Genomic DNA, 25,462 nt, shown 5'->3' with positions numbered 1-25,462 from the left:
AAGTAGTCTGTTTTAAAGCCTCCATCAGAGTCACACTGCAGCCGGGCTCCAAGCTGACCAAAGAGGTGCCATCATGTGACAGATTGTTTCATCAGAGAGTCATGTGAGACCTACCAGTGTTAGAAAATGATGAATACAGGGGGAAAAAAGCATATAGGCTCCTATGCTAAATAGTACTGAGAACATCAGGGACATCTTTAGAGCTCTTTTTCTGATGACATAGGCATTCCTACCCATTAGTGTCTGTCTCCTCTTTGCCTCCGTCAATCATTCTGTCTGGGCCTCCTGCCACAGGAACCATGTGTAGTTGAGAAGTGTATATGATATAATGAGGTTGGGAAGCCTCAGAGCGAGTAATGACTGATCATGAGCCATATCACAGTATTACTTTGTTTCATTGCTTTTCCCAGTGAGGAGTATTTCAGAGTCTAAGTCAGCATCTCCACTGTATTTTGAAAGTAAAATATGCCATATAAACAAATTGTATTTGCAACATTAACAAGCATGCTTATAAACAGTTTAATACACAATACACTGTTTAATGTTCACATATTCATGATACTACCTATCAAGAGGTTATCTTGATGAACCTAGTTTTGATACCAATATGGTATTAGTCATTTTACTACCAAGCTAACATATCCACATGTTTACAGTTGGCTTCTTAAATACAATATTAGCTCTATGTGTGAAAGTTGTTTGTCTTAGCTGAATTTCTCCCTATCTGCACTGTATATTAATCATGCATATATAAAACGCAGCCCCAAGGGTCCATTTGGCATTGGAAAAAATCGACTAATTTGACCACAGGGTTGATTCAGCACGTACCCATTAGCCCTGGTGGCCTAATATGAAGGTAATTTAGCCCTGAAGCCCTTCTGAAGAAAACTGTACAGTCTGCACATATGCTTGTCTTTTTTACGTTTTCTATATCGACTTGCAAACCAGATTTCCTCTGTCGCAGTTACATATCCTAAATGCAAATTCCCCAGTTGTGATGTTGTGTTATAGACTATACTACCCTCTTCTGTTGACTGTTGATGTTGTCAGTGTGCCACTGGACCACACATGTATTGCTGATGATTATTTCATTGGCAAATACATAAATGGAATAAATATATTCAATTGTGAAATGAAGTGCCATCACTTTCCGATTTTGAATTGTTTTATTGAAAGCGTCTAGTAGCCTGAATTGGCAAGTGTCATGGTAGAAGGTATTATAATCTGACCAAATATGGATATTATAATTGGAATACCGTAATTTTCTCCAACTCTTGAGGTATTCCTCAATTTGTGGAATCAAAATGTTGTCCTTTATGATTTATGGCATCAGGTGCGTCCATAGATTGATTAGGTGCGCCCTTTGTGCACAATTGCGTATAAATGACAGATCATACAGTGCCAGATTGTTTCTACCTTGGTTGGAGGTAGCTTGTCGCTGGGCAGACAAGGATCCCCCAGACTGCACTATCAAAGTCATATAAAACCAAAACGTAATAGGTGGATATGTATGAAACCTTCTTGCTTATTTTCCATTGACAAATGCGCTGCCGTTTGCCACAGCCAAAGAGCTGGATGTTTGGATGAAGTCAAACAGCTACCACGTTACGGATTTATTTTCCCCCACACGCAGACCCGGAAGCAGAAATACAGACTTGGGCTTTGTTTTGTTTTGTTAGTATCTGGACTGGAGTTGGAGGGGAAGCGACAACGTGTGCATGGTCGGGGAGTTATACCTTGGGAATGGAAGATGAACACATTTCTCTCAATGTTTACAAGTGTACAATGCCTAGTTTTGTCAGCAGTTATGACGAAGAGACAGTCTGCAATCCATCAGAAGTGTTTGATAAAGTTGAGACATCAGGCACAGATTTTATTCAAGATGCCTGGGAAACAAAGATCCGAGTACAAGACGGGGCATCGGAGACGCACAAACATAGACCTGAGAGAACGAGTTGTAAAGAAAATGTTGAAGGATACAGTTTCAGAAAACCGACTGCAGTGGATATTTTGAGGAATTTCGGGACGACGAGATCCCCCCCGAATTCCAATAACAATTCAGCAGATGACCAAAAAGAGCCAGAGGATGCCGTGGTAGAAATTGTTTTAAATGAACGAACTGATTGTGTGGACCTTGAAAAGTCAAGTGGTAGTGAAACGAAGGGTGGAGAAGAGCAAATCGCAGATCACACAGAGGGATTAACGTCATCCGATTTGGATGAAGTCGATGTAACAGATTCTGACGAAATTTGTGAAAGTAGCAGGGCTGGCGACGAAGTCGTACAGTTGAAGGAACATGTTTACTGTACGGTATACTGTATTGCAAACGATAACTACAGGAAACCGGCTGACAATGCCGGAGAACACCAATATAATGGGGCGATAACTCCGTCAACATCAAACGTCGCCACAGAGCCATCCACGGATTTGCAGCAGCAGAGCGATTTGGAACTAGGCCACCCCTCTGTCCCGGAGCCATACACCCTATCGAACCTGATTGATCCTAGAACTCTGAACAACTTTTACAACGGGGATTACAATGTATCAATTGTCTTGACCTGTCGCATCTGTCTGGACGACAAGCACATAAAGCCGCTACATTGTTGCAAGAAGGCTGTCTGCGAGGAATGCCTGAAGAGATACATCAGTTCACAGGTATAAACCTGGCATCACAGTTCACTGAAGGCTGTCTCCAGCGTCACATGTTTTCTATGTCAAGCCGTCTGGATGAAGTGTGTACGTGTATGTGTGTGTGTGTGTCTGTGTCTGTGTGTGTGTGCGTTCAATAGACACAGGGTAAATCCGCAACCCTTTTGATTTGAACGAAACCTTCCATACATAGTTGCCCATTGTAGAGGTGCTAAGAGAAATGTATTTTTTGGACCTGAATGCCAAAACATTCAAGAGATAAGGTGCTCAAAGGTGACCCATTTTGCATACCCCACTATAACCATGAGACACCCATGTCTTCAGCACTGGAAAAGATAAACGGTTGAGATTGACATAATTTAAAAGCTCAGTGTTGTCAACATTTTATAATTTCTGGAAAAAAACGTTTTTTTATTTTTTTGAAATGCATTTTTTTAACCTTTTAATGTAATCTAATCTAATGTTATCTAAAAACGCATACAAGGCGATTTGTTTTCTTCATATTTGTATATATTGTAGCTTAGATGATGTAAAATAGGGTCAAAGGTTTTTGTGTTGTTCCCGCCATCGGTTGAGACACAACATGCTCTTGAGTATACGGTGGGTGTCATGTTTTGGCTGATCAATATACTAAAATAGTCCGAAAATAAACATTTCAACATTCAAATCGTACCACAAAGACGGTTGGAGTTCCACACAACATGTTGTTTTAAATTATACTGTCAATCCCCCATAGGAAACCTATTGAAATCACACACCATTTAGGTTGTTGGGTAGAGCGAAGTAGCCAAGACCAGTGTAGGCACATTTGCTATTTAACGCAACAGTTTTTGTGAAAAAAAAACTATTGGTAGAGTTGAAAATGCGATAGATACACATTAAACTTTACATTTTTATTCGGTACATGAAAATGGAAGGGAAGCATTACATTTTATGTGCACTACGTCATGACGCACTTTTTAATCTGCATACAGTTTGGTAGAAACACACCACTGGTGGGAAAAATGCACATATTCTCTTCATGCGGAAATTAGAATTTTCCCATGAAAATCTGTCGCCAATTTGATGGAAATGTAGCAAGTGATACAAAAAGAGATAGGGCCTATACATATTCAAACGAGGCCTACCTGTTGTGATTATTGTGGGTTTTCACAACACAAATGTATGCTTACCCTCATTGGATTAGCTTTGGGATCATTTGAGACACTCCCTAGCTCATTGCCATGTCAATAGCTTATCCAGATGCAGTATGTAGTAGTATGTAGACATTTGGCTGCCTGTGTCGTACTGTATACCCATTGGGAGCGTTGGTCCATGTGCTCAGACTAGTTACCACGAGGAGGAACACCTGCTGGGGCAGTCAGCTGGGAGAGTACTGGGGTCTAGTATTACACTGTACATCATGTGCTCAACTACCTGAGGTAGACCCAGTCAAAATAGTCTGTCTCCGCTGCAGCCTGGAAGAGAGACAAGTAATTGGGATGTAGGTTAGTATAGGGATAAATTAACAGGTTTAACAAGTTTCCATCTTAGTGTTAGTGTTATGTCTATGTGTCAGTATTTTGCTGGGCTGCTTGGGGAGAAGGGATGGAAGGAATACCCCATTGTGTTGTAACTGTGCTGCCTGCCTCAGCCATTGTTTTCCTTGTTTAGGGAAGCCATGTGCTTCCTGCTTGCTGAACCTACTGGCTCCTCATGTAAGGAACAATCTGCGACAGTGCTGTGCTATGGAATTCAACAGGATAACTAGGCCCAACTCTGTGCTACTGAGTGTAAAGTGAAGGGATATGTTAGGCATTCCCCAGAGAATGTATCCGTGTCCCTGTCTATCGATGACTGTGTGGGATGACTATGGTATACAACGTTTCTATGGACGGCTAACACAGAAAACCTGTGTGTGGTGTCTGTGGGTGGTTTGCACAGATATGGAGGATGTAGAAAAAACAAGTAAAGAAATTGACTAAAGAAATTGCAACATCAGTGAAGGCACTGACTGACTGCCTGCAAAATGGATTTGTTGGCTGAGTGCTGTGGGTGTGCTGTCTATCCTCACGGCTGATGGCAGCAGCGGAGGTAGGGGTAGAGATTGTAATATGTGGCTGTAATTGATAGCCTAATCCAGGGGTTCCCCAGCGTTTTTCACAACCCCACGATGTAAAGAAATAAAATATTAATAATTAAAGTGATGTGATCAACGGCCAATGTTTACTTTAATAATTGTGGCTATGAGAGTCTATTACAAATCAGTCTGACAGTACTTTTGACCATATTTCAATCTGAAAGTAGGGTTTGAAGTGACTGGAATGCATCAGAAAGGTATTGGGAAGTTCAGAAGATAATCAGGCAATAATGTTGTATGATCTTCTGTGTAGAAAATATGTTCATTTTCCACAGTCTGATTTAGTGCCTGCCCATTGGGCAAAGACTTAATTTCAACCCCAAACATCTGTGATGACGTTGAATCAATGTGCAAAAACTGATTGGATTTGCAATGAGTCAATAGCGTAGCCCAAATTTGAACATAAATCCAATGACATGGTGACATTTGTTGTTGATTTCACATTGAATTTGTTAGTTGACAACTCAACCAAATGCATACAAAAAAAATCACAAACGCAACATGTAACAATTTCCACAATTTTACTAACTTACAGTTCATATAAGGAAATCAGTACATTAAAAATACATTCATTACGCCATCGTTTATGGATTTCACATGACAGCCATGTGAGCCAGGCCCACCCACTGGGGAACCAGGCCCACCCACTGGGGAACCAGGCCCACCCACTGGGGAACCAGGCCCACCCACTGGGGAACCAGGCCCACCCACTGGGGAACCAGGCCCACCCACTGGGGAACCAGGCCCAGCCACTGGGGAACCAGGCCCACCCACTGGGGAACCAGGCCCAGCCACTGGGGAACCAGGCCCACCCACTGGGGAACCAGGCCCACCCACTGGGGAACCAGGTCCACCCACTGGGGAGCCAGGTCCACCCACTGGGGAACCAGGCCCAGCCACTGGGGAACCAGGCCCACCCACTGGGGAACCAGGCCCACCCACTGGGGAACCAGGCCCACCCACTGGGGAACCAGGCCCACCCACTGGGGAACCAGGCCCACCCACTGGGGAACCAGGCCCAGCGAAGCAGAATTAGTTTTTCCCCACAAAAGGGCTTTAATACAGACAGAAATACTCCTCAGTTTCATCGTCTGGGTGGGTGGCCCCAGATGATCCCGCAGGGTAAGAAACTGGATGTGGAGGTTCTGTGCTGGCGTGGTTATGGTCGTGAGGCCAGTTGGGCGTACTGCCAAATTCTCTGAAATGACATTGGAGGTGGCTTATCGTAGAGAAATTAACATTCAGTTCTCGGGGAACTGCTCTGGAGGACGTTCCTGCAGTCAGAATGCCGATTGCACACTCTCTCAACACTTTAGACATCTGTGGCATTGTGTTGTGTGACACAACTGCACATTTTAGAGTGGCCTTTGATTGTCCCCAGCACAAGGTGCACCTGTGTAATGATCATGCTGTTGAATCAGCTTCTTGATATGCCACACCTGTCAGGTTGATGGATTATCTTGGCAAAGGAGAAATGCTCTCTAAAAGGGATGTAAATACATTTGTGCACACAATATGAGGGAAATACGTTTTTTTTTGTGGAAAAAATATCTGGGATCTTTTATTTCAGCTCATGAGGTAAGGGACCAGCACTTTACATGTTGCATTTATATTTTTGTTCAGTGTAAATCAAAACTACACGTTGTGCTGGGTGATCTAGTACTCTCTGTTCTAATGGGTCCTGTGCTTGTTGGCATTGTAGAGTGAAACAGGACACACGTACATGTTCCAGAGTGTCTTATCTTTCAGTAATAGGCTCCTAATATTTTGTAGCTTCAACCGTTCAAAAGATACAGCCTCATTTGTAAGAAGAAAGCAGACCTCTAGCGGCTACTGGAGGTTACTGCCGTAACCCTGGTTCTATGAACAAAGTGTGATTATTATTATTTTTTTTAATTTTCAGGGTTTCAAATCAGGCGACCCCACATGTGGCCGCGACCCCTAGCTTGGAAAACGCTGGCCTAATCACAGAGCTCTGTCCCTGTAGCACCTAATGAAATCCCGTTGCTTCCACGAGAGGCTGTGTGCTGCTGTGTGTTCTCTCTGAAGACGATGTCAGTTGGCCACCAAGACAGATCTTGTTATTGTCGTCTATGTAGCATCAGATTGCAGACTGTTCCTTGACTCAAATCCAATTTAGTCCTTGACTCATCAAGGTCAGGATAGGGACTGATACAGCACAAGAGCATTTCCATGTAAAAGACCCATCAGCGCCAACATACGAAGTTCATAGGAGCATATCAAATTGGGTGTCAAATGAAAGCTGAGAGTTTATATTTTTGGGGAAATGAAAGCATAGATACATTTTTCAACCATTTTCCATAAGAAAATGTTGGCATAAGCAAAGGTTTCGATTTTTGGATAAACAGAAGGAAAAGGGGGTTTTAGAAAACGTCTTCCAGAAAATGTCTTAAAAGGTATCAGAAATACATCAAAACACAATGATGTTGACGTAAAGACCCTACCAACTCATATCAACACTTATGTTTAGTTTTGGAGAAATTGTTTACCTTCTGTAAGTTTAAGAAATGTTGCCTTGTGCCTTGAATTCTGTTACCAAAAGCCCACATATTTTTGCATTGTAATTTCAGAAAATGTTCATGATACAGTATGTCTGCACTAGTAGTGGGAGGATAGTGTTTCACACAGTATTACTTACCCACCAGTGTTGTGATTAGCTGTGATATTCGCCTATTGATTTCTCCTGCTGGAGCGGCATCTGTTGTCAAAATGGGAAAGCTGTTTTGACTTTGGTTATCTGGTGGAAATCGGGTAAAACAGGAAAAAATTCTACACTGTTCATTCAGTTTTTGTGTATTTGAGAAAGCAAACACTTAATATGGTAGGGAATCATTGTACCTTCTAAATCTCTGTGAAATGTATTTTCAATAACAAGCCTCAAGCACGAGTCTCCGCCATGTTACGGGGAAATGAGATGCCATGTTACGGGGGAGATTTGTTTTTAATGCAGCCTAGTGCTATTGCAATTCACCTAGCTTCCACATACTGTAGGGGGAGAAATGCTAGGTGTAGCACCTTTTAAGATATTTTCTAATTTCTCTCCCTCATGAGGAGGGAGGATAATGAAGTTCAAAGAAGTAAAAAGTAATAGTAGACCTACCAATTAGTTAGTGATTTTACTGATATCAAATTTGTTTATGAATTATTAAGAGATTAAAACTTGTTTCTGTTACCACGTCGGCAACAGAAATACTGAAACTAAATTAGCCTCAATGGGAAATTATAATAGTCACAAACCACAGTGGGGTCACCTGCTACTGTTGTCCCTTCCACTTGCATACGGTTATGTTCAGCTCATAACTGTTTTCTTTCTTTTGTCTGGCGGTCAAACCAAGTGTCTTCGTCTGGACAACCCCTCTCTATCTCTCTCTCTCTCTGCTTTTCTCTGAACCTACCATGTTTCACAAGTTTGGACAGTACAATACATTACTGAGTACAGTACAGTACAGTACAGTGAGCAGAGCACAGCAGTACAATAGAGTACATGAAGGAAAAGTAGAGTAGAGAACACTATGTTGTACTCTACTATACTGAACTATACTCTACTTTACTGTACTCTACTGTGCTCTGCTTTGCTGTGCTGTGCTGTGATGTCCAAACTTGTGAAACATGAGGAGAATAACGTTCTTATGCATATCTGTGTAGTACAGATCAGGGACCCATGATGTAATTCCGTTACCATAATTCTGTTACCGGGTGTAAATCCATTTCACTTACTGTAGTTCAATAACCAAAATACGTTTTGTTCAAACTCAAGTATGTCATAGCTGACACCCAATTCTTTCTGCAGACATCTTTGAATCATAATTCGGAGCAGATATTTACAGTACCTTCAATAAATTATTCAACACCCCTTGACTTTTTCCACATTTTGTTGTGTTACAGGCTGAATTTTCAAATGGATTAAATTGAGATGTTGTGTCGTTGGCCTAGAACACGCAATGCCCTACAATGTCAAAGTGGGATTATGTTTTAGAAATGTTTACTAATTAATTAAAAGTGAAAGCGGAATAGTCTTGGGTCAATAAGTATTCAACCCCTTTGTTATGGCAAGGAAGTTCAGGAGTAAGAATTTCACCAACAAGTCACATAATAAGTTCCATGGACTCACTCTGTGTGCACTAATAGTGTTTAACATGATTTTGAATGACTACCTCTTCTTCGTACCCCACACATGTAATTATCAGTAAGGTCCCTCAGTCAAGCAGTGAATTTCAGACACAGATTCAATCGCAAAGACCAGGGAGTTTTTCCACGCCTCGCAAAGAAAGGCACTTATTGGTAGATGGGTAAAAATACTAGAAAGCAGACAATTCATATCCTTCTGAGCATGATGAGATTATTAATTACACTTTGGATGGTGTATCAATACACCCAGTCACCAGAAAGATACAGGCGTCCTTCCGAACTCCGTTGCCAGTGAGGAAGGAAACTGCTCATGGATTTCAACATGAAGCCAATGGTTCACAACAGTTAATGGCTGTGATAGGAGAAAACTGAGGATGGATCAACAACATACTCCACAATACTAATAATACCCTAAATGACAGAGTGAAAAGAAGGATGCCTGTACAGAATAAAAAATCTTCCAAAATGTGCATCCTGTGTGCAATAAGGCTCTAAAGTAAAACTGCAAAAAATGTGGCAAATAAATTATGTCCTGAATACAAAGTGTTATGTTTGGGGCAAATCCAACACAACACATCACTGAGTACCACTCTTCAAATGTTCAAGCATGGCAGTGGCTGCATCATGTTATGGGTATGCTTGTCATCGACAAGGTTTAGGGAGCTTTTTTGGATAAAAATAAATGGAATAGACCTAAGCACAGGCCAAATCCTAGAGGAAAACCTGGTTCAGTCTACTTTCCAAAAGACACTGGGAGACATTCACCTTTCAGCAGGACAATAACCTAAAACAAAAGGCCAAATATATAGTGGAGTTGCTTACCAAGACAACATTGAATGTTCCTGAGTTGCTTACTTACAGTTTTGACTTAAATCGTCTTGAAAATCTATGGCAAGAAAAAGGCTGTCTAGCAATGATCAACAGCCAACTTGACAGAGCTTGAAGATTAAAAAAATAACAATAATGCAAAATATTGTACAATCCAGGTGTGCAAAGCTCTTAGAGACTTATCCAGAAAGACTCACAGCTGTAATCGCTGCCAAAGGTGATTCTAGCATGTATTGAGTCAGGGGTGTGAATACTTAGGTAAATTAGTTATTTCTGTATTTCATGTTCAATACATTTGCAAAAATGTATCAAAACATGTTTTCCCTTTGTCATTATGGGATATTGTGTGTAGATGGATGAGGGAAAAAAGTAATACATTTTGAATTCAGGTTGTAATTCAACAAAATTAACAAAAAGTCCAAGGGGTATGAATACTTTCTAAAGGCACTGTAACAGAGTTTTTGGAAAACGTGGTCACATAACAAACCTTAAAGAGATTTTACAGTAATTCCGTTACTAAAGTGTACATCTGCACAGTTCTTCCGCCAAATTAGCCTTTGTACATTTTTCAGTGGAAATTGTTCAAAGTAGTCCCGTGTGCATGGAGTTGTATGGTTTGTTAAACATAGAAATTTGTGTTTTTTTGTTTGGCATACATTTTAATTGAGAGAAGAAAAAAAAACTGGGTCAAAGAGTAATTCCGTTTCCGTGGAATTCCTCCATGTTCACATGGTCTTCTTTAGGGATGAATTGGCAAATTCAATTGTTTCCAGGCTGTAATGAGCAGGCTGAGGGTTTCAGGGGCAGCAGCACAGTCATCCTGTCCAACCATAGTTTATGTGGTTTGCTGCTGCTACTGCTCACAGTCATATTATTATGCTATAATAGCTGTATAATTCAAAATGTGCCCAATTGATTAGGCACTGTGTGGACATTGTTGTGTCTAATGGATGTAATTGGGGAATGACAGGGCCCTTTGTTCTACTGTTAGGGTTTGTCTTGCGTTCTTTGGCTTGGCTTTGGCAGTTATGAATCTGCTAGTGCTAACCTGTAAAACCTGCCTGTTGAAATGGTTCTCCTGCGCCAAACAAAGTGTAATGTCTGTTACAGTACATTAACACGTTGAACACAGTAGCTTCAACTGCTTGCTTCATAAAGTGGCAGTGTCTGTCATGCCTATTGCTTTTCAGTGCATTAAACCTTGATTTAGAGGATTTGCTGTTGGCTCTCTTAGGCTCAAATGCTCTCAGACTTGTGCACTGGTTTCTAAGCGTTTCCGGTGACCTGTGGACAGTACATTCTATATTTCAAAGAGTTTTAGGCATTCCTTGCTTTGTGTGAATTCTATGGATCCTACAGTTTAGGCATAGTTGCTCTCCAAAACTTGTCCAATAATTGGTCAAAGTTTTCTGTCTCAACAGAAAAGTAAAGTACACGCCTACCAGCTCTTGAGTCCTACAGTGTCTTTTCTTCTCCCTTTGGAGGAGTTCTGATAGCTGATTTGCCTGCAATGATTAAAACTGTCATTGCTTTTAATATCTGTATTTGTATTCCTGTTAGGGTGACGTCTGGTCTGATGATAAAAGCCTGTATGTCTTATAGTCTGATTATAATAGGCTGTGTGAGGGGCCTCCCAAGTGGTGCAGTGGTCTAAGATACTGCATCGCAGTGCTAGCTGTGCCACTAGAGATTCTCGGTTCGAGTCCAGACCGGGAAACCCATGGGGCGGCGCACAATTGTCCCAGCGTCGTCCGCGTTAGGGGAGGGTTTGGCCGGCATCGCACACTAGCGACTCCTGTGGCAGTCTGTGCGCAGTGCACGCTGACACGGTCGCCAGGTGTACATTGTTTCCTCTGACACATTGGTGCGGCTGGCTTCCGCGTTAAGCGGGCGTTGTGTCAAGAAGCAGTGCGGCTTGGTTGGGTCATGTTTCGGAGGACGCATGGCTCTCGACCCTCACCTCTCCCGAGTCCGTACGGGAGTTGCAGCGATGAGACAAGACTGTAACTACCAATTGGATACCACAAAATTGCTCTCAATTTATGTGATGCTGCCAGATCAAAGGGATGGAAATACAAATAGTTCAATCTCCTCACCATGTCTTGGGTGTAAAAAGGCACTGCATTTTAAAAAGCCTAATTTAAATGGCTAATTCTTCATATAATCGAGCCACAAGCGTATCCTCAGCTTTCTGAGCCCTGTCACAGCTGAGCCATGTATTGTCTACTTCCGACCCCTTTTGGTTGATTACAACATATTATTACTTCCTATTTCCTTTGATTAAGGGACTCGTTGTTATTGGCTCGCCATCTTTATACTGTAGAGGAAACTCCTATCAGGCTTAGTCTGTCTAATTGTGTTAAATAAACATGCCTCAATGAATCTCAATGAGAAGAGGCTGATAAGTAGTTGCGTGCTGGTCAGTCTTTGACGATTGCAATGTTCTGACCTTCTGCCAGGATCCAGGAAGGACGTTATCCTGCCCTCTAGATCCGGTGTGATGCCACGTGTCTCAATCCTGTCCCTCACATTGGCTCAGAGGCGTTACATACATGAGCTTGGCCACTGGTTTGTCATCCCTGTCAGAGAATATGAAGACTAGCCTCTCAGTACATATCAAAGTATTGCAGATGCTGCAAGACACATGGTTATTCGCTTGTCTTTTTGCATGGTTACGTAATAGTATCCCTAACATCTTATTATGACGAACACGGACAGTAGAACACTGGTAGGGACGTGACTGATGTCCAAAGCTGTGATCAAACCGACGCTGAACGTTTGAGTATCTGTAGATTCACGTCAGCATCGCAAATCGTTTCATGAGCATAGCTGAAGTGTGACATAGCATAAGGAAGTATAGAAGGGGCCACCCTAGGTAGTATTCATTGTGTTGCTTCTTGCTGCCCATTGTCACGTTGCTACCAGTCTTATCTTGTGCCACTCCTCTACTAAAGCTGGTTCCACTGGCTCAGGCTGAACACCATGGACAGGTGTGTGTGTGTGTGTGTGTGTGTGTGTGTGTGTGTGTGTGTGTGTGTGTGTGTGTGTGTGTGTGTGTGTGTGTGTGTGTGTGTGTGTGTGTGTGTGTGTGTGTGTGTGTGTGAGCAATGGACAGTGAGAAAGAGACCTCTAGCCCGGGGGGGTCGCCTGAGGACAGAAGCCTAATAAAGTTAATCTGCACCTCTGGTCATTAGTGAAATCAGGGCTAAAATTAGGCCTAATAAAGGGATGAAAACGCACTCCCGGAGATCGCTCATTATTATCCCTGCTAGACTGTGGTGGACTACAGTTTCTCCTCTGCTCACATGTGTTTGGCTCTGAAGCAGCAGGGCAGTTATACTAGGCTCCAGAGTGGCGCAGCGGTCTAAGACACTGCATCTCAGTGCTAGAGGCATCCAGGCTGTATCACAACCAGTCGTGATTGGGAGTCCTATAGGGCGGTGCACAATTGGCCCAGTGATGAACTAAGGACACGCATCTGGCTCTATTACAGGGGAAGTTGGAAGTTTACATGCACTTAGTTTGGAGTCACTCCACAAATTTCTTGTTAACAAACTTTCGTTTTATCAAGTCGGTTAGGATATCTACTTTGTGCATGACACAAGTAATTTTTCCAACAATTGTTTACAGACAGATTATTTCACTCATAATTCCCTGTATCACAATTCCAGTGGGTCAGAAGTTTACATCCACTAAGTTGACTGTGCCTTTAAACAGATTGGGAAATTCCAGAAAAAGATGTCATGGCTTTAGAATATTCTGATAGGCTAATTTTCATGGGAAAATCAAAAGAAATCAGCCAAGACCTCAGAAAAAAATTGTAGACCTCCACAAGTCTGATTCATCCTTGGGAGCAATTTCCAAACACCTGAAGGTAACACGTTCATCTGTACAAACAATAGTACGCAAGCATAAACACCATGGGACCAATCAGCCGTCATATCGCTCAGGAAGGAGACGCATTCTGTCTCCTAGAGATTAACGTACTTTCGTGCGAAAAGTGCAAATCAATCCCAGAACAACAGCAAAGGACCTTGTGAAGATGCTAGAGGAAACCGGTACAAAAGTATCTTTATCCACAGTAAAACAAATCCTATATCGACATAACCTGAAAGGCCGCTCAGCAAGGAAGAAGCCACTGCTCCAAAACCGCCATAAGAAAGCCAGTGCCAGTTTGCAATTGCACAGTGGGACAAAGATCGTACTTTTGGAGAAATGTCCTCTGGTCTGATGAAACTGTTTGGCCATAATGACCATTGTTTATGTTTGGAAGAAAAGGGGGAGGCTTGCAAGCCGAAGAACACCATCCCAACCGTGAAGCACGGGGTTGTGGGGCTTTGTTGCAGGAGGGACTGGTGCACTTCACAACATAGATGGCATCGGGAGGTAGAGAAATTATGTGGATATATTAAAGAAACATCTCAAGACATCAGTCAGGAAGTTAAAGCTTGGTCGCAAATGGGTCTTCCAAATGGACAACGACCCCAAGCATACTTCCAAAGTTGTGGCAAAATGGCTTAAGGACAACAAAGTCAAGGTATTGGAGTGGCCATCACAAAGCCCTGACATCAATCCCATAGAAAATTTGTGGGCAGAACTAAAAAAGCGTGTGTGAGCAAGGAGGCCTACAAACCTGACTCAGTTACACCAGCCATGGGCCAAAATTCACCCAACTTCACCCAAATTCACCCAACTGGGAAGCTTGTGGAAGGCTACCCGAAACGTTTGACCGAAGTTAAACAATTTAAAGGCAATGCTGGGAATGTGATGAAATAAATAAAAGCTGAAATAATCATTCTCTCTACTATTTCACATTCTTAAAATGAAGTGGTGATCTCAACTGACCTAAGACAGGGAATTTTTACAACGATTAAATGTCAGGAATTGTGAAAAACTGAGTTTAGATGTATTTGGCTAAGGTGTATGTAAACTTCCGACTTCAACTGTATTTGAATAATTTAGCTAAATTAGGCTTTTTAAAATACAGCGTTGTTAGGGTTTGGCCGTCATTGTAAAAAATACTTTGTTCTTAACTGACTTGCCTAGTTTAATAAAGGTTAAATCAAATAAAAACTAAAAAAACAGCACTAGACCACTAATGGTACGCCCTGGTGAAATCCAGGGGCACACTGCTCTTGGAGGGGAAGGTAGATGTAATAGGCCTATATATTTTTCACACCTTGCCACTGCTCTAGTGTCCCTGCCGTGTTGGCTGACAGGGTCACTGTCCTGTGGCCTGGTTGATTGGTGTAGAGTTGGGCTCCAGGGTCGCCCAGGGGACACCCTCGTCACTGGGCACTACCTTCACAGGTGGCGACTCTCTTACTGACTGTCTCGTCTCATCAGCATCACAGCCTAGCTCGTCCTAAGCCTGTGACCTTGTCTGTGCAGGTTTAGCCAATAGCTGGGAATTCCCAATGCAAGTCACAACACAAACTTCCCACATATTCACTTCCTTTTATTTACACACACAGTAGTTATTAGTGATGGGGGGAAAATATTGATACAGTCACATTTTTCAAAATTATTTTTCAACAATATTATATTAACTTTGGCTCAAGGTATTGATTTGTAAAACAAAAAATGCTACTGTGGGTAGCGTTAGCTAGCGCTAGTCGGTCAAAACCCCAGTATGTTTTATCCTATAGCTCGTTCTCCATCTTCTTTTTTAAATAGTGAGCCAACATGTTTTCAGAAGTTTTATTTCCATGACAGTCGTAGTATCGAATCACAATACATGTTGTATCGGGAACCTAAGTATCATTATAATATCGTATCGTGAGGTCCCTGGTAATTCTCAGCCCTAGAAGATACGTATATCATGCTGGTGCCCATACAGGGTTAGTTACATTAGGCCAGACATATTATTAGAGGAACCAAGCCTGTAATGAATAAATACACGTATTACATTTTTAGCTAATACATGTCATTTTGTCCAGACCAGTCAGCTGGACTAAAGTCAAATGAAGGTCCCCAACTCCACAGGAGTTGGCTGACATCATAGTTCCGGGAAAGAACAGTGTATTATTGATATCCCACTGTTCCACCAAATGATCATCTCAGTTGCACTGTGACTCCTCTTTCTTGGAGAGTTTTCGATCAGCTATCTCTAAAGAACAGTCTGTGTTTTGTTCTCACTTTAGGCCTACCTAGTTCTGACCACCAACCTCTCATGTGAGCTCATTGGGCAACAATGGCTGAGCTGCTGCTGCGGTGCACTTAGCAACCCCAGAGCAGAACAGAGTAGACAGCCTGGCCCTGAGGAACTGAGCTGAGTGCAGGGCCAGTAACAGCCCATAGGGCCAGAGGTCAGACTGTCATAGTGTTAGGAGCCTGCTCAGTCTGCTGGGCATTACCCCAGAGGTATGCTGTGTCTCTCTCTAGTCCAGGGTTAGGCAACTAAATTCAGCCGTGGACCATTTTTTGTCAGAACAGATGGCCGGGGGGGCTTGGAGCATAATTATAATAATTTGTACACTACAAATTGACCACAAATAAGGCCAAAAAGAGATTTGAAAATGACAATATTTTCCTAACTTGATTACATTGAGACATGATCACATTTTTTTTATATATATATATTTGTGGGAATACTTGGGAACAGATTTCCTAAATTAAGCTAATTTTTTGCTGGATTCCTGGTGATTTTACAGTGTATTTTGACAAACATTAAAAAAAAACACATTGTTTTTAAAACTCGTGTGTCAGTTTTGGCCCACCTGTTGCTGACCCCCTGCTCTAGCGTCTGCTTAGTCTACTGTATGTACTACAGGCCTAGCCAGCTGAGGATTAGTTAGATCAGAGCAGCAATACTGTGTACTAATCCTCTGGGAGGCCTGGACCTGGCCTGCCCTTCTGTCTGTACCATGCCTTCGGTGGTAGTGGGGTGGGGGCTAAGACTCTCACTGGGACCTTGTACTAGGGCCCTTCTTCCTCTGTTGTTTTCCACAGCTGTAGTAGTAGGCCACTACTGTTGTTCATGGAAGCCTTCCAGCTTCACCCAGGAAGTGCCAGTCTGACACCACGTCAACGTGAACAATGTGGGCGGAATGAGACCTTATTGATACCAGAAATCTCTCCTCGCTCCCTGCTCTACTCCTGCCTCTGGAAACCAGTGGAGGTCACAGAGGAATGAGAGCATTGAGAAAGACCCCCCCCCCATTCACACACTCACACACACAGTATTTATATTATAAGGGTATTATGGTAACAATTAACTTTGCCTTATGTCAGTTAGCCTACAGTACCTGCCAGGCCATGTACAATGAGTGTATAAAACATTAGGTACACCTGCGCTTTCCATGACAGACTGACCAGGTGAAAGCTATGATCCCTTATAGATGTCACCTGTTAAATCCACTCCAGTCGGTGTAGATTGAAGGGAAGGAGACCGATTGTAAAGAAGGATTTTGAAGCCTTGAGACATGGATTGTGTATCATTCAGAGGGTGAATGAATGTAAGTGCCTTTGAACAGGGTATTGTAGTGGGTGCCAGGTGCACCGGTTTGAGTGTGTCAAGAACCGCAACGCTGCTGTATTGTATGTAATTGTATTGCTTTGTCTACCCTTCATCTTCATAACACATTACGCAATCCAGTAGCTTCATGTATTGACAATATTTGATAACCGGATCTAAGGCCAATGGCAATGTGTTTTCATGTAACGTATGACCACTGTCCATTCGGTAGACGATCCTAATTTGTCATACAGCATTCTGTAGAGTAGATCATGAACCACGTCTCTCTTCATTGATCTGTGTAATGTCTATGTCTGCCCCAGGTCAGGGTGGGCAGAGCGGACATCGTGTGCCCCATCACGGAGTGCAATGGTTACCTGGAGGAGAGCCTGGTGGTGTCCCACCTGGGCAGCGAGGAAGTGGCTAAATACAAGTACTTCCTGGAGTTGAGCCGGGTCGACTCCAGCACCAAACCCTGTCCCCAGTGCAGCCAGTTCACCTCGCTGAAAGGACGCACCCCCAGCAAGGCAGACCACAAATACAAGGTGAGAGAGAGGGACTATACTGTTCTGAGATCAGATATTATACAGGACTGAGCCCAAGTATAACAGGACTGAGCCCAAGTAAAAGGTGAGTACAGGGCCTCTGCTGTTTCTAGCACGAACCCTGATATTATACAATAATAATAAGAAAATATCTGAATAACATATGTCTTTCTGAAGAATGCATATAATCTGACCTTGTGTACTGCTTTGGGAAACGCTTGGGTTCCTTAAATCATCGACAAAGTGCATCATTGTGCATAATTAATGATGGAGGCTTTAGTCTGTGCAGACAGGCACATCTATGCACTGTATGCCGTGCATCTAGCCGATCACATGTCTATGCCCTCTGCAGATCCAGTGCACCAAGTGTCAGTTTGTGTGGTGTTTCAAGTGCCAAGCCCCATGGCACGACGGTTTGAAGTGCCGGGACTACAGGAAGGGGGACAAGCTGCTGCGTCACTGGGCCAGCGTCATCGAGCACGGCCAGAGGAACGCCCAGAAGTGCCCCCGCTGCAAAGTGAGTGACAAGGCCAGGAGAGTTTACAAAAATGGCAAACCTTGCTCCTTGAGGGAGATTTAGGTCTACAGTTTTGCAGCAAAACGATGGTCCTTAAAGGGTGTTCACTTGACTAGGAAGGTGGTGTTTAAAGTGAGCAAACACAGCAAGCCCTGTATCTCAGAAAAACCTGCTAATTGTGTTTAAAGAATCTCAAGAGAGGACCGACAGTTCTCCAGCCCTTTATGTCTACATTAGGTTGTTAGAGATGTGCTTTTCAGGTGTTCTCCAGCCATGACAGTGTCCTCAGTGCATGTTCTCTCTCTCTCTCTCTCTCTCTCTCTCTCTCTCTCTCTCAGAGCTTCAGACACAGGGTTAGGAAAGAGAGAGACAGAGAGATATTGTTGTTGTCTTTGTCTCCCTAGTCCACTTGTAACGATGGCTAGAAATGAAGCATTCCAGGAAGTCATAAGACTGAGCCTGGGGGCAGAAAGTCCATACCAAATTAGATTTAGTGAGCCACATCAGCTCTTTGTTTCATGAACAGTGATGGGCCTTTTGGAGAGCAACAACAGCAAACACAACACAGGACTGCTGATTCTTCAAGGTGTTGGGATCCATCACTGATGTGTAGGCTGCGAGCTGGCTGTCTGTCCATGGCAGCACTCTCCTCTCAATGTACTGTCAGTCGGCATGAGTCAGGGAGAGGGGTTGAGTGAGGCTCAGATATCAGGACAAAATGTTTCATTATTTTTCCTTAAAACAAGCCAAAACACTTTGTCCACCACACAGCTTGAAGTATAGGCTACAGCCTGTGTTTTATATTCTGAAAAGACCTTCGATGAACTAACTGATCTCGTAATTGCTACATATTCTCAAGAGTTATTCATTTGTGCAGAAGTTAGGATCTCACTTGAGACGAACAACGACTTCTAAAGGCTTTATAGATGGAGCATTCATGAAGTCATATGTCACTCCCCGATGATGTCACGCTCCCCAGATCCACATCCAGAGGACGGAGGGCTGCGATCACATGAACTGCACCCAGTGCAGCACCAACTTCTGCTATCGCTGTGGGGAGAAGTACCGCCACCTGCGATTCTTCGGGGATCACACGTCCAACCTCAGCGTGTTCGGCTGCAAGTACCGCTACCTTCCTGAGAAGCCCCACCTCCGCCGGCTGGTCCGGGGGTCCGTGTGTGGTGAGTCTACCCAGCCTCAGCCCGGGCCCCAGAGGCCCTTAAAGCCTTCATAGAAGGGACACATTGGGATTCACTAAGTTATTAACCATTACCTTTTATGGTTATTATTATTAGGTGATCAAGCAATCAGTAGCCTCTGAAAATCTGGCATATGGAAAATATAGACCCTCTAGTGCTGATTTAAAAAGATGCTCTGATTAGCAATTGTAATTTTTTGGCCTTATGCCTGACTGCTGAATGTAGTTATGACACTTCCTGTGACTTTCCTCCTTTGTCTCTGTGATCAGACTCAGAGAGATAGATAGGCAGGCGGGGGCGACGAGGAAACTTCAATTACCATGTGGGTGGCCTTTCATCCTCTTAATCAAATCCCGCTGCTTATGAATAATTCACACAATAATGAAGACGATCAAAACGGCATGTACTAGCTTGTTGCTGCTGCTATGACTCTTTCATAAACTCGTTTTCGCTATACAATTACTGCCTCTGCTAAAAGTTTGCATTGTTGTCACGGCTCTGAAGTCAGAACAATACCGGTGTACTATAGTAGCAACCACAGAGGTTTGCATGACCCTTATCAGCAGAACGTCCTTATCTGAGGTTACGCGTGTCTCTGTGACCCTGCCTGCCGTCTCTGAATAGTAAACAGCTCTCCCGAGAGATGCAGTAGCTTTCTAAGGGGTGTTCTGACTGCAACTCGGTGTCTGTCGTATCCCCAGGGGCTCAGGCAGTGTGGCGTGTAGTGACATGCGGGGCCTCAGCTGTTGCTCCCCGAGTGGGGTTAGCTAAAGTTAGTCAGAGGCTGCAGGTTGCCAATGGAAACATCTAACACACGGTTGACTGTGGGCTAATGTGGCCTTCAGAGGGGCTCCAACACCCCTCTCTACCTTCTATTAAGGCACTGCTCACACAACTCACATTCTATTGTTTTGACAGCCTTGACAATGTTTCCCCCATGTGCAGGCGCAATACTACAAACAACTATCTTTGTTTTTATTAGGAAGACCCCATCCGCACCCCCCCGTAATTGTGCAGGATCCTATTTCAACCAATGTTTGATAGCCTGTTGAAAATGTTGATGTGCTGTCTACGAGGCTGCTATTCCAAACTCCCCTGTCCTCCCCATGCATTTTCATGTGTGTACTTGTCCTGACCCGTTATGAACATCTGTGTTGTCTCTTCTGTCTTCCTCCAATCCCAGTAAGTAAAGTGGTGGTGGCCCCTGTTGTCATAGTCCTGGTGATGGTGGTTGGAGCCTTATCCCTGGTCGTAGGTAAGCACTGTTACATCCTGTTCTAATCCTCAAGAGAACTTGACACATTAGATAACCAGTGGTGCTTTAGATATAATCTATAATGTGTTACTTTCTCTTGGGTCAGGTAGGTACATGTAGTGTGACTCGGCTTGTTCAGTGGCTGTGGTGTGCTGGCGAGGGCCACCTGTGTCTTGGTGTAAACAGATAGAAGCGGCTAAGTGTCTGCTTGTTCAGATAGCTCTGCGACACTGGGCGGTGGGAGGATGACACGCTGATATAAAGCTGTTGACAGTCACTTGTTAATCCGGCAAAATTTGAAATGTTGTTATTTACGTTGGATAAAAGTAAACACTCTAAGCTATATCACACAGTGCAGTTGAGGAACAATGGGAAAGTAATTCTGCTTTGAAAGTTGATGAACTTGTTATCCCACCTTTGAGAAAATGGCCCTTGAATGTTTTGCTACACCTACTGGAGAGCTCCCCTTTGTCTACACCCATTCAGCATCATTCACACCCTCTTAAGCCTTAGCCCCACCCATCTCTTTAAGGATTCTCATGTGAGGCCATGTGCTAAACAGAGTGAGTAAGGTGGTGTAGTAAACAACCAAAGATTTCAAAAACTCCAGGTGAAAATAAACTTTATCTAGTCCTTGGCCTATATCCTAGTCTGATTTTTGTGCAGGTCATGTTGTTCTTCACATTACCATCTCTGGTAAACACACACTATATAAAATAAAATCTATGTTTATTTGTCACATGCACAGGATACAGAAGGTGTAAATGGTACAGTGAAATGGTTACTTGCATAGTAGCTATATCAAAATAGAAAGCTTCCAGATAAAAAATATTGTACACTGAACAAAAATATCAAATGTAAAGTGTTGGTCCCATGTTTCAGGAGCAGAAATAAAAGATCCCAGAAATGTTCCATATGCCCAAAAAGCTTATTTCCCTCAAATGTTGAGCACAAATTAGTTTACATCCTTGTTAGTGAGCATACCTTTGCCAAGATAATCCATCCACCGGACAGGTGTGCCATATCAAGAAGTGGATTAAAGGGAAAAGGGGATACCTTGTTAGTTGTACAACTGAATGCAATGAAATGTGTCTTCCGCATTTAACCCAACTCCTCTGAATCAGAGAGGTGCGGAGGGCTGCCTTAATCAACATTCACATCTTCAGCGCCCGGGAACAGTGGTTTAACTTCCTTGCTCAGGGCAGAGTGACAGATTTTTACCTTGTCAGCTTGGGGATTTGATACCGGCTACCTTTCGGGTTACTGTCCCAACGCTCCTACCCGCCAGACTACCTGCCACCCCTTCACAGCATGATAATTACACAGGTGCACCTTGTGCTGGGGACAATAAAAGGCCACTTCCTTGTGGGAATTGTCACATCATTTGCATGTATTAACTGTCAGTCATTTCACTGAGTTTACTGCTCGCTCTATATATTAACCTGCCTGTTCTCTCCTGCTCTGCTCCGGTCTCTTCTCAGGCCTCGTGGCCTTCCCTATCTACTACATCTGTAAGAAGAGACGGAAGCGCACCCAGGGGACAGGCCGCTGGCTCTGAGCTGAGGACCATGACAGTGTGGTCAGGACCCTGCTCCAGAGGCGTGGCCCAGCGAGGGGACACAGGGTTGGGGGAGGGGTCCTTCCAACACGCCCCACTAGTTTCTAGCCCCAGTCTGAGAAGAACCATGCTTTAGAGTGGGCTCCTCTCTCTACTTTATGTCCACCACAAAACTGTCTGTGACTCCTCCTCCAGCCTGTGGATCTGAAGGCTCACAGAGCACTACTCTACTCTACTACTGTTCCCTCCCACTAGTGACCAGGATTGCTGAGGAGAGGCCAACTGACAGGCAGGTACAGCCTCTGGTATCAAGAAGCCACTCAATTTCTTTTAGAAAAGTTTGAGGTTATTTATTGAATGGTTTTTAGTACTGTTGTTTGTTTTGTTTTTGTTTTTGTCTGGGCTCATATAGCATGGATAGTCAAACAAAAACACATTGGATAGAATGGGAAAGAGTCCCTCAAGGTGTGTGGGTGAGTTTATCACCATTCTATTGGTTACGCGTACAGTAGAATGCCTTTTGCGGACCCTGAGAACCTGCAAATATCAGGGATTGTATTGTGGTGCATACATAGATAGTTACATCACATCAAGCAATTGATTTCTCATTGTTAAGGACCAATCCCTAACTGTTTCCTGTAAGTGAGATTCCGGCTCCATTCAGCCGCTTCCGCCCCTGCCAACCTCGGAGTGCTGTGCCCACACACACACACACACACACACACACACACACACTGGTATTTGCATCATCAACAAAATGCATTTAAGTCTTTTTCATTGTAGAAAACAATGGGGGCAGCACTGTTGAAATAACTTCTGTTTGATGCCTAGTAATCATTTATCAATAATCTCATCCATACTTGCAAAGTAGGGTTTTTACCCTATCTCTGTTTTACTAAGTGTTCTGTTGTCCTAAATGATGCAGACAAATGTGGTCCAATTTAACGAATGGGAGAAGTCTTGAATGTTCACAGACAATAACCGAAAAGTGCTTCATGTGTCGCAATATATTTATATGTTTTGAAAATGTACATTGGATACATTTTCTGCCTCCTTCAATGGTCAAAATCAGATGTTTTCTGTGAGAATAGATCTAAAAACACATTTAAAACATATCTGTGGAGGACGGACCAATGGACAGACAGACCGTAAGAACCGTAAATGATCCAGAAGTCATGGTTTTGTTATTTACCTTGAGGAGCCTATTTAAGGAACTCACTTTCAAACTCACTAGATTGCTTGCAACAACCACTTTCCCATAGTCTTCCATTATTTAAATCTAGTTAAAGTGTCGTACATGCTATTTGTATATGAATGTGTCCATGAAGTTCATTACTAATCATGTCAGGGGTTTTTGTTCACATCAAATGTGTGGCTTGTAATCTCGGTATCTTGACATCATTAATAATGAACTATCGTCCATTCTCCATTTTAATATAAAACACTGATTACAATAGGGAATGGTAATTAACCTAACACCAAGTCAATTTGTGCACAACATCACCAAAGGAAAAACAGTCGTGTTTGTAACACAGATGACAATCAAGTATCTCTTAGACTTAAAAAAAAAGTGGCCTTTGATGTAAGTACCCTTTTGAAAGCCACACAATAGACCTGGAGCTGTGCCAGGGAATCTTAAAAGGATGTAACTTGGCAACATTGGGCCTGTCCAACATCTTCCCCCCCTATCCCCCCAAATCCCCAACCTTCTCACTGTGGGCGCTGTATATATCAGACATTCAGCTCTGCATTGATTATTATTGTGTTATTAATGACACAGACTATGATGATGATGATGGAGATCGATGAATGCTCGGTCACTACTTACCGTGTGGACTTCAGTTACCACAATGTCAAAGGTCATGGACAGAATTTGAACTCTATTAGGCTTTTGTAATTAATCTCAGGGAGCATTCTGTTACCATTCTCCACGGCTGTCTTTCCCTGCATGCTCCTGTAGCTGCCACTGTACTATGTGATCAAAACCTGTCACACATATTGTTTGTTTTTACATGGTTTTAAAGATGTATCTTACCTGACGCCAGATATAATTTTGACAATTTTTCTCACCAAGTCATCACCTGGATAATACAGTTCAAGTCGGAAGTTTACATACACTTAGGCTGGAGTCATTAAAACTCATTTTTCAACCACTCCACAAATTGCTATACAAACTATAGTTTGGGCAAGTTGGTTAGGACATCTACTTCGTGAATGTCACAAGTCATTTTTCCAACAATTGTTTACAGACAGATTATTTCACTTATACTTCACAGTATCACAATTCCAGTGGGTCAGAAGTTTACATACAATAAGTTGACTGTGCCTTTATATAGCTTGTAAAATTCCAGAAAATGATGTCACGACTTTAGAAGCTTCTGATAGGCTAATTGAAATAATTTAAGTCAATTGGATGTGTACCTGTGGATGCATTTCAAGGCCTACCTTCAAACTCAGTGCCTCTTTGCTTGACATCATGGGAAAATCAAAAGAAATCAGCCAAGACCCCAGAAATTCTTTTGTAGACCTCCACAAGTCTGGTTCATCCTTGGGAGCAATTTCCAAACGCCTGAAGGTACCACGTTCATCTGTACAAGCAATAGTACGCAAGTATAAACACCATGGGACCACGCAGCCATCGTACCGCCCAGGAAGGAGACGTGTTCTGTCTCCTAGAGATGAACGTACTTTGGTGCGAAAAGTGCAAATCAACCCCAGAACAACAGCAAAGGACCTTGTGAAGATGCTGGAGGAAACCGGTACAAAAGTATCTATATCCACAGTAAAATGAGTCCTATATTGACATAACCTGAATGGCCGCTCAGCAAGGAAGAAACCACTGCTCCAAAACCGCCATAAAAAAGCCAGAATAGGGTTACAACTGCACAACTGCACATGGGGACAAAGATCATACTTTTTGGAGAAATGTCCTCTGGTCTGATGAAACAAAAATAGAACTGTTTGGCCATAATGACCATCGTTATGTTTGGAGGAAAAAGGGGGAGGCTTGCAAGCTGAAGAACACCATCCCAACCGTGAAGCATGGGGGTGGCAGCATCATGTTGTGGGGGTGCTTTGCTGCAGGACGGACTGGTGTACTTCACAAAATAGATGGCATCATGAGGTTGGAAAATTATGTGGATATATTGAAGCAACATCTCAAGACATCAGTCAGGAAGTTGAAGCT

At 43.0% G+C, this 25,462-nt stretch overlaps 1 protein-coding gene across 1 annotated transcript; it reads left to right on the top strand.

Moving 5' to 3' along the window:
* Positions 1 to 1,487: 1,487 nt before the first annotated feature.
* rnf217 (ring finger protein 217) lies at positions 1,488 to 24,478 on the top strand. The gene is made up of 6 exons (XM_024377968.2): positions 1,488 to 2,655; positions 17,525 to 17,746; positions 18,099 to 18,263; positions 19,243 to 19,444; positions 20,646 to 20,717; positions 22,199 to 24,478. Exons 1-6 carry the CDS (start codon positions 1,744 to 1,746, stop codon positions 22,273 to 22,275), a joined length of 1,650 nt encoding a protein of 549 aa, XP_024233736.1. The 5' UTR covers positions 1,488 to 1,743; the 3' UTR covers positions 22,276 to 24,478.
* Positions 24,479 to 25,462: the final 984 nt, after the last annotated feature.

The sequence above is a fragment of the Oncorhynchus tshawytscha genome, linkage group LG18 (genome assembly GCF_018296145.1).
Source record: "Oncorhynchus tshawytscha isolate Ot180627B linkage group LG18, Otsh_v2.0, whole genome shotgun sequence".
Lineage (NCBI taxonomy): Eukaryota > Metazoa > Chordata > Actinopteri > Salmoniformes > Salmonidae > Oncorhynchus > Oncorhynchus tshawytscha.
The sequence above is the reverse complement of the archived record's forward strand: the minus strand, read 5'-3'. Positions and strand labels throughout refer to the sequence as shown.

Excerpts from the sequence above, each read along its gene's own strand:
- rnf217 (XM_024377968.2), top strand. The coding sequence starts at position 1,744 with ATGGAAGATGAACACATTTCTCTCAATGTTTACAAGTGTACAATGCCT. Across the intron at positions 18,264-19,242 it reads AGAAGTGCCCCCGCTGCAAA|ATCCACATCCAGAGGACGGA; the intron begins GTGAGTGACAAG and ends CACGCTCCCCAG. Across the intron at positions 19,445-20,645 it reads GGTCCGGGGGTCCGTGTGTG|TAAGTAAAGTGGTGGTGGCC; the intron begins GTGAGTCTACCC and ends CTCCAATCCCAG.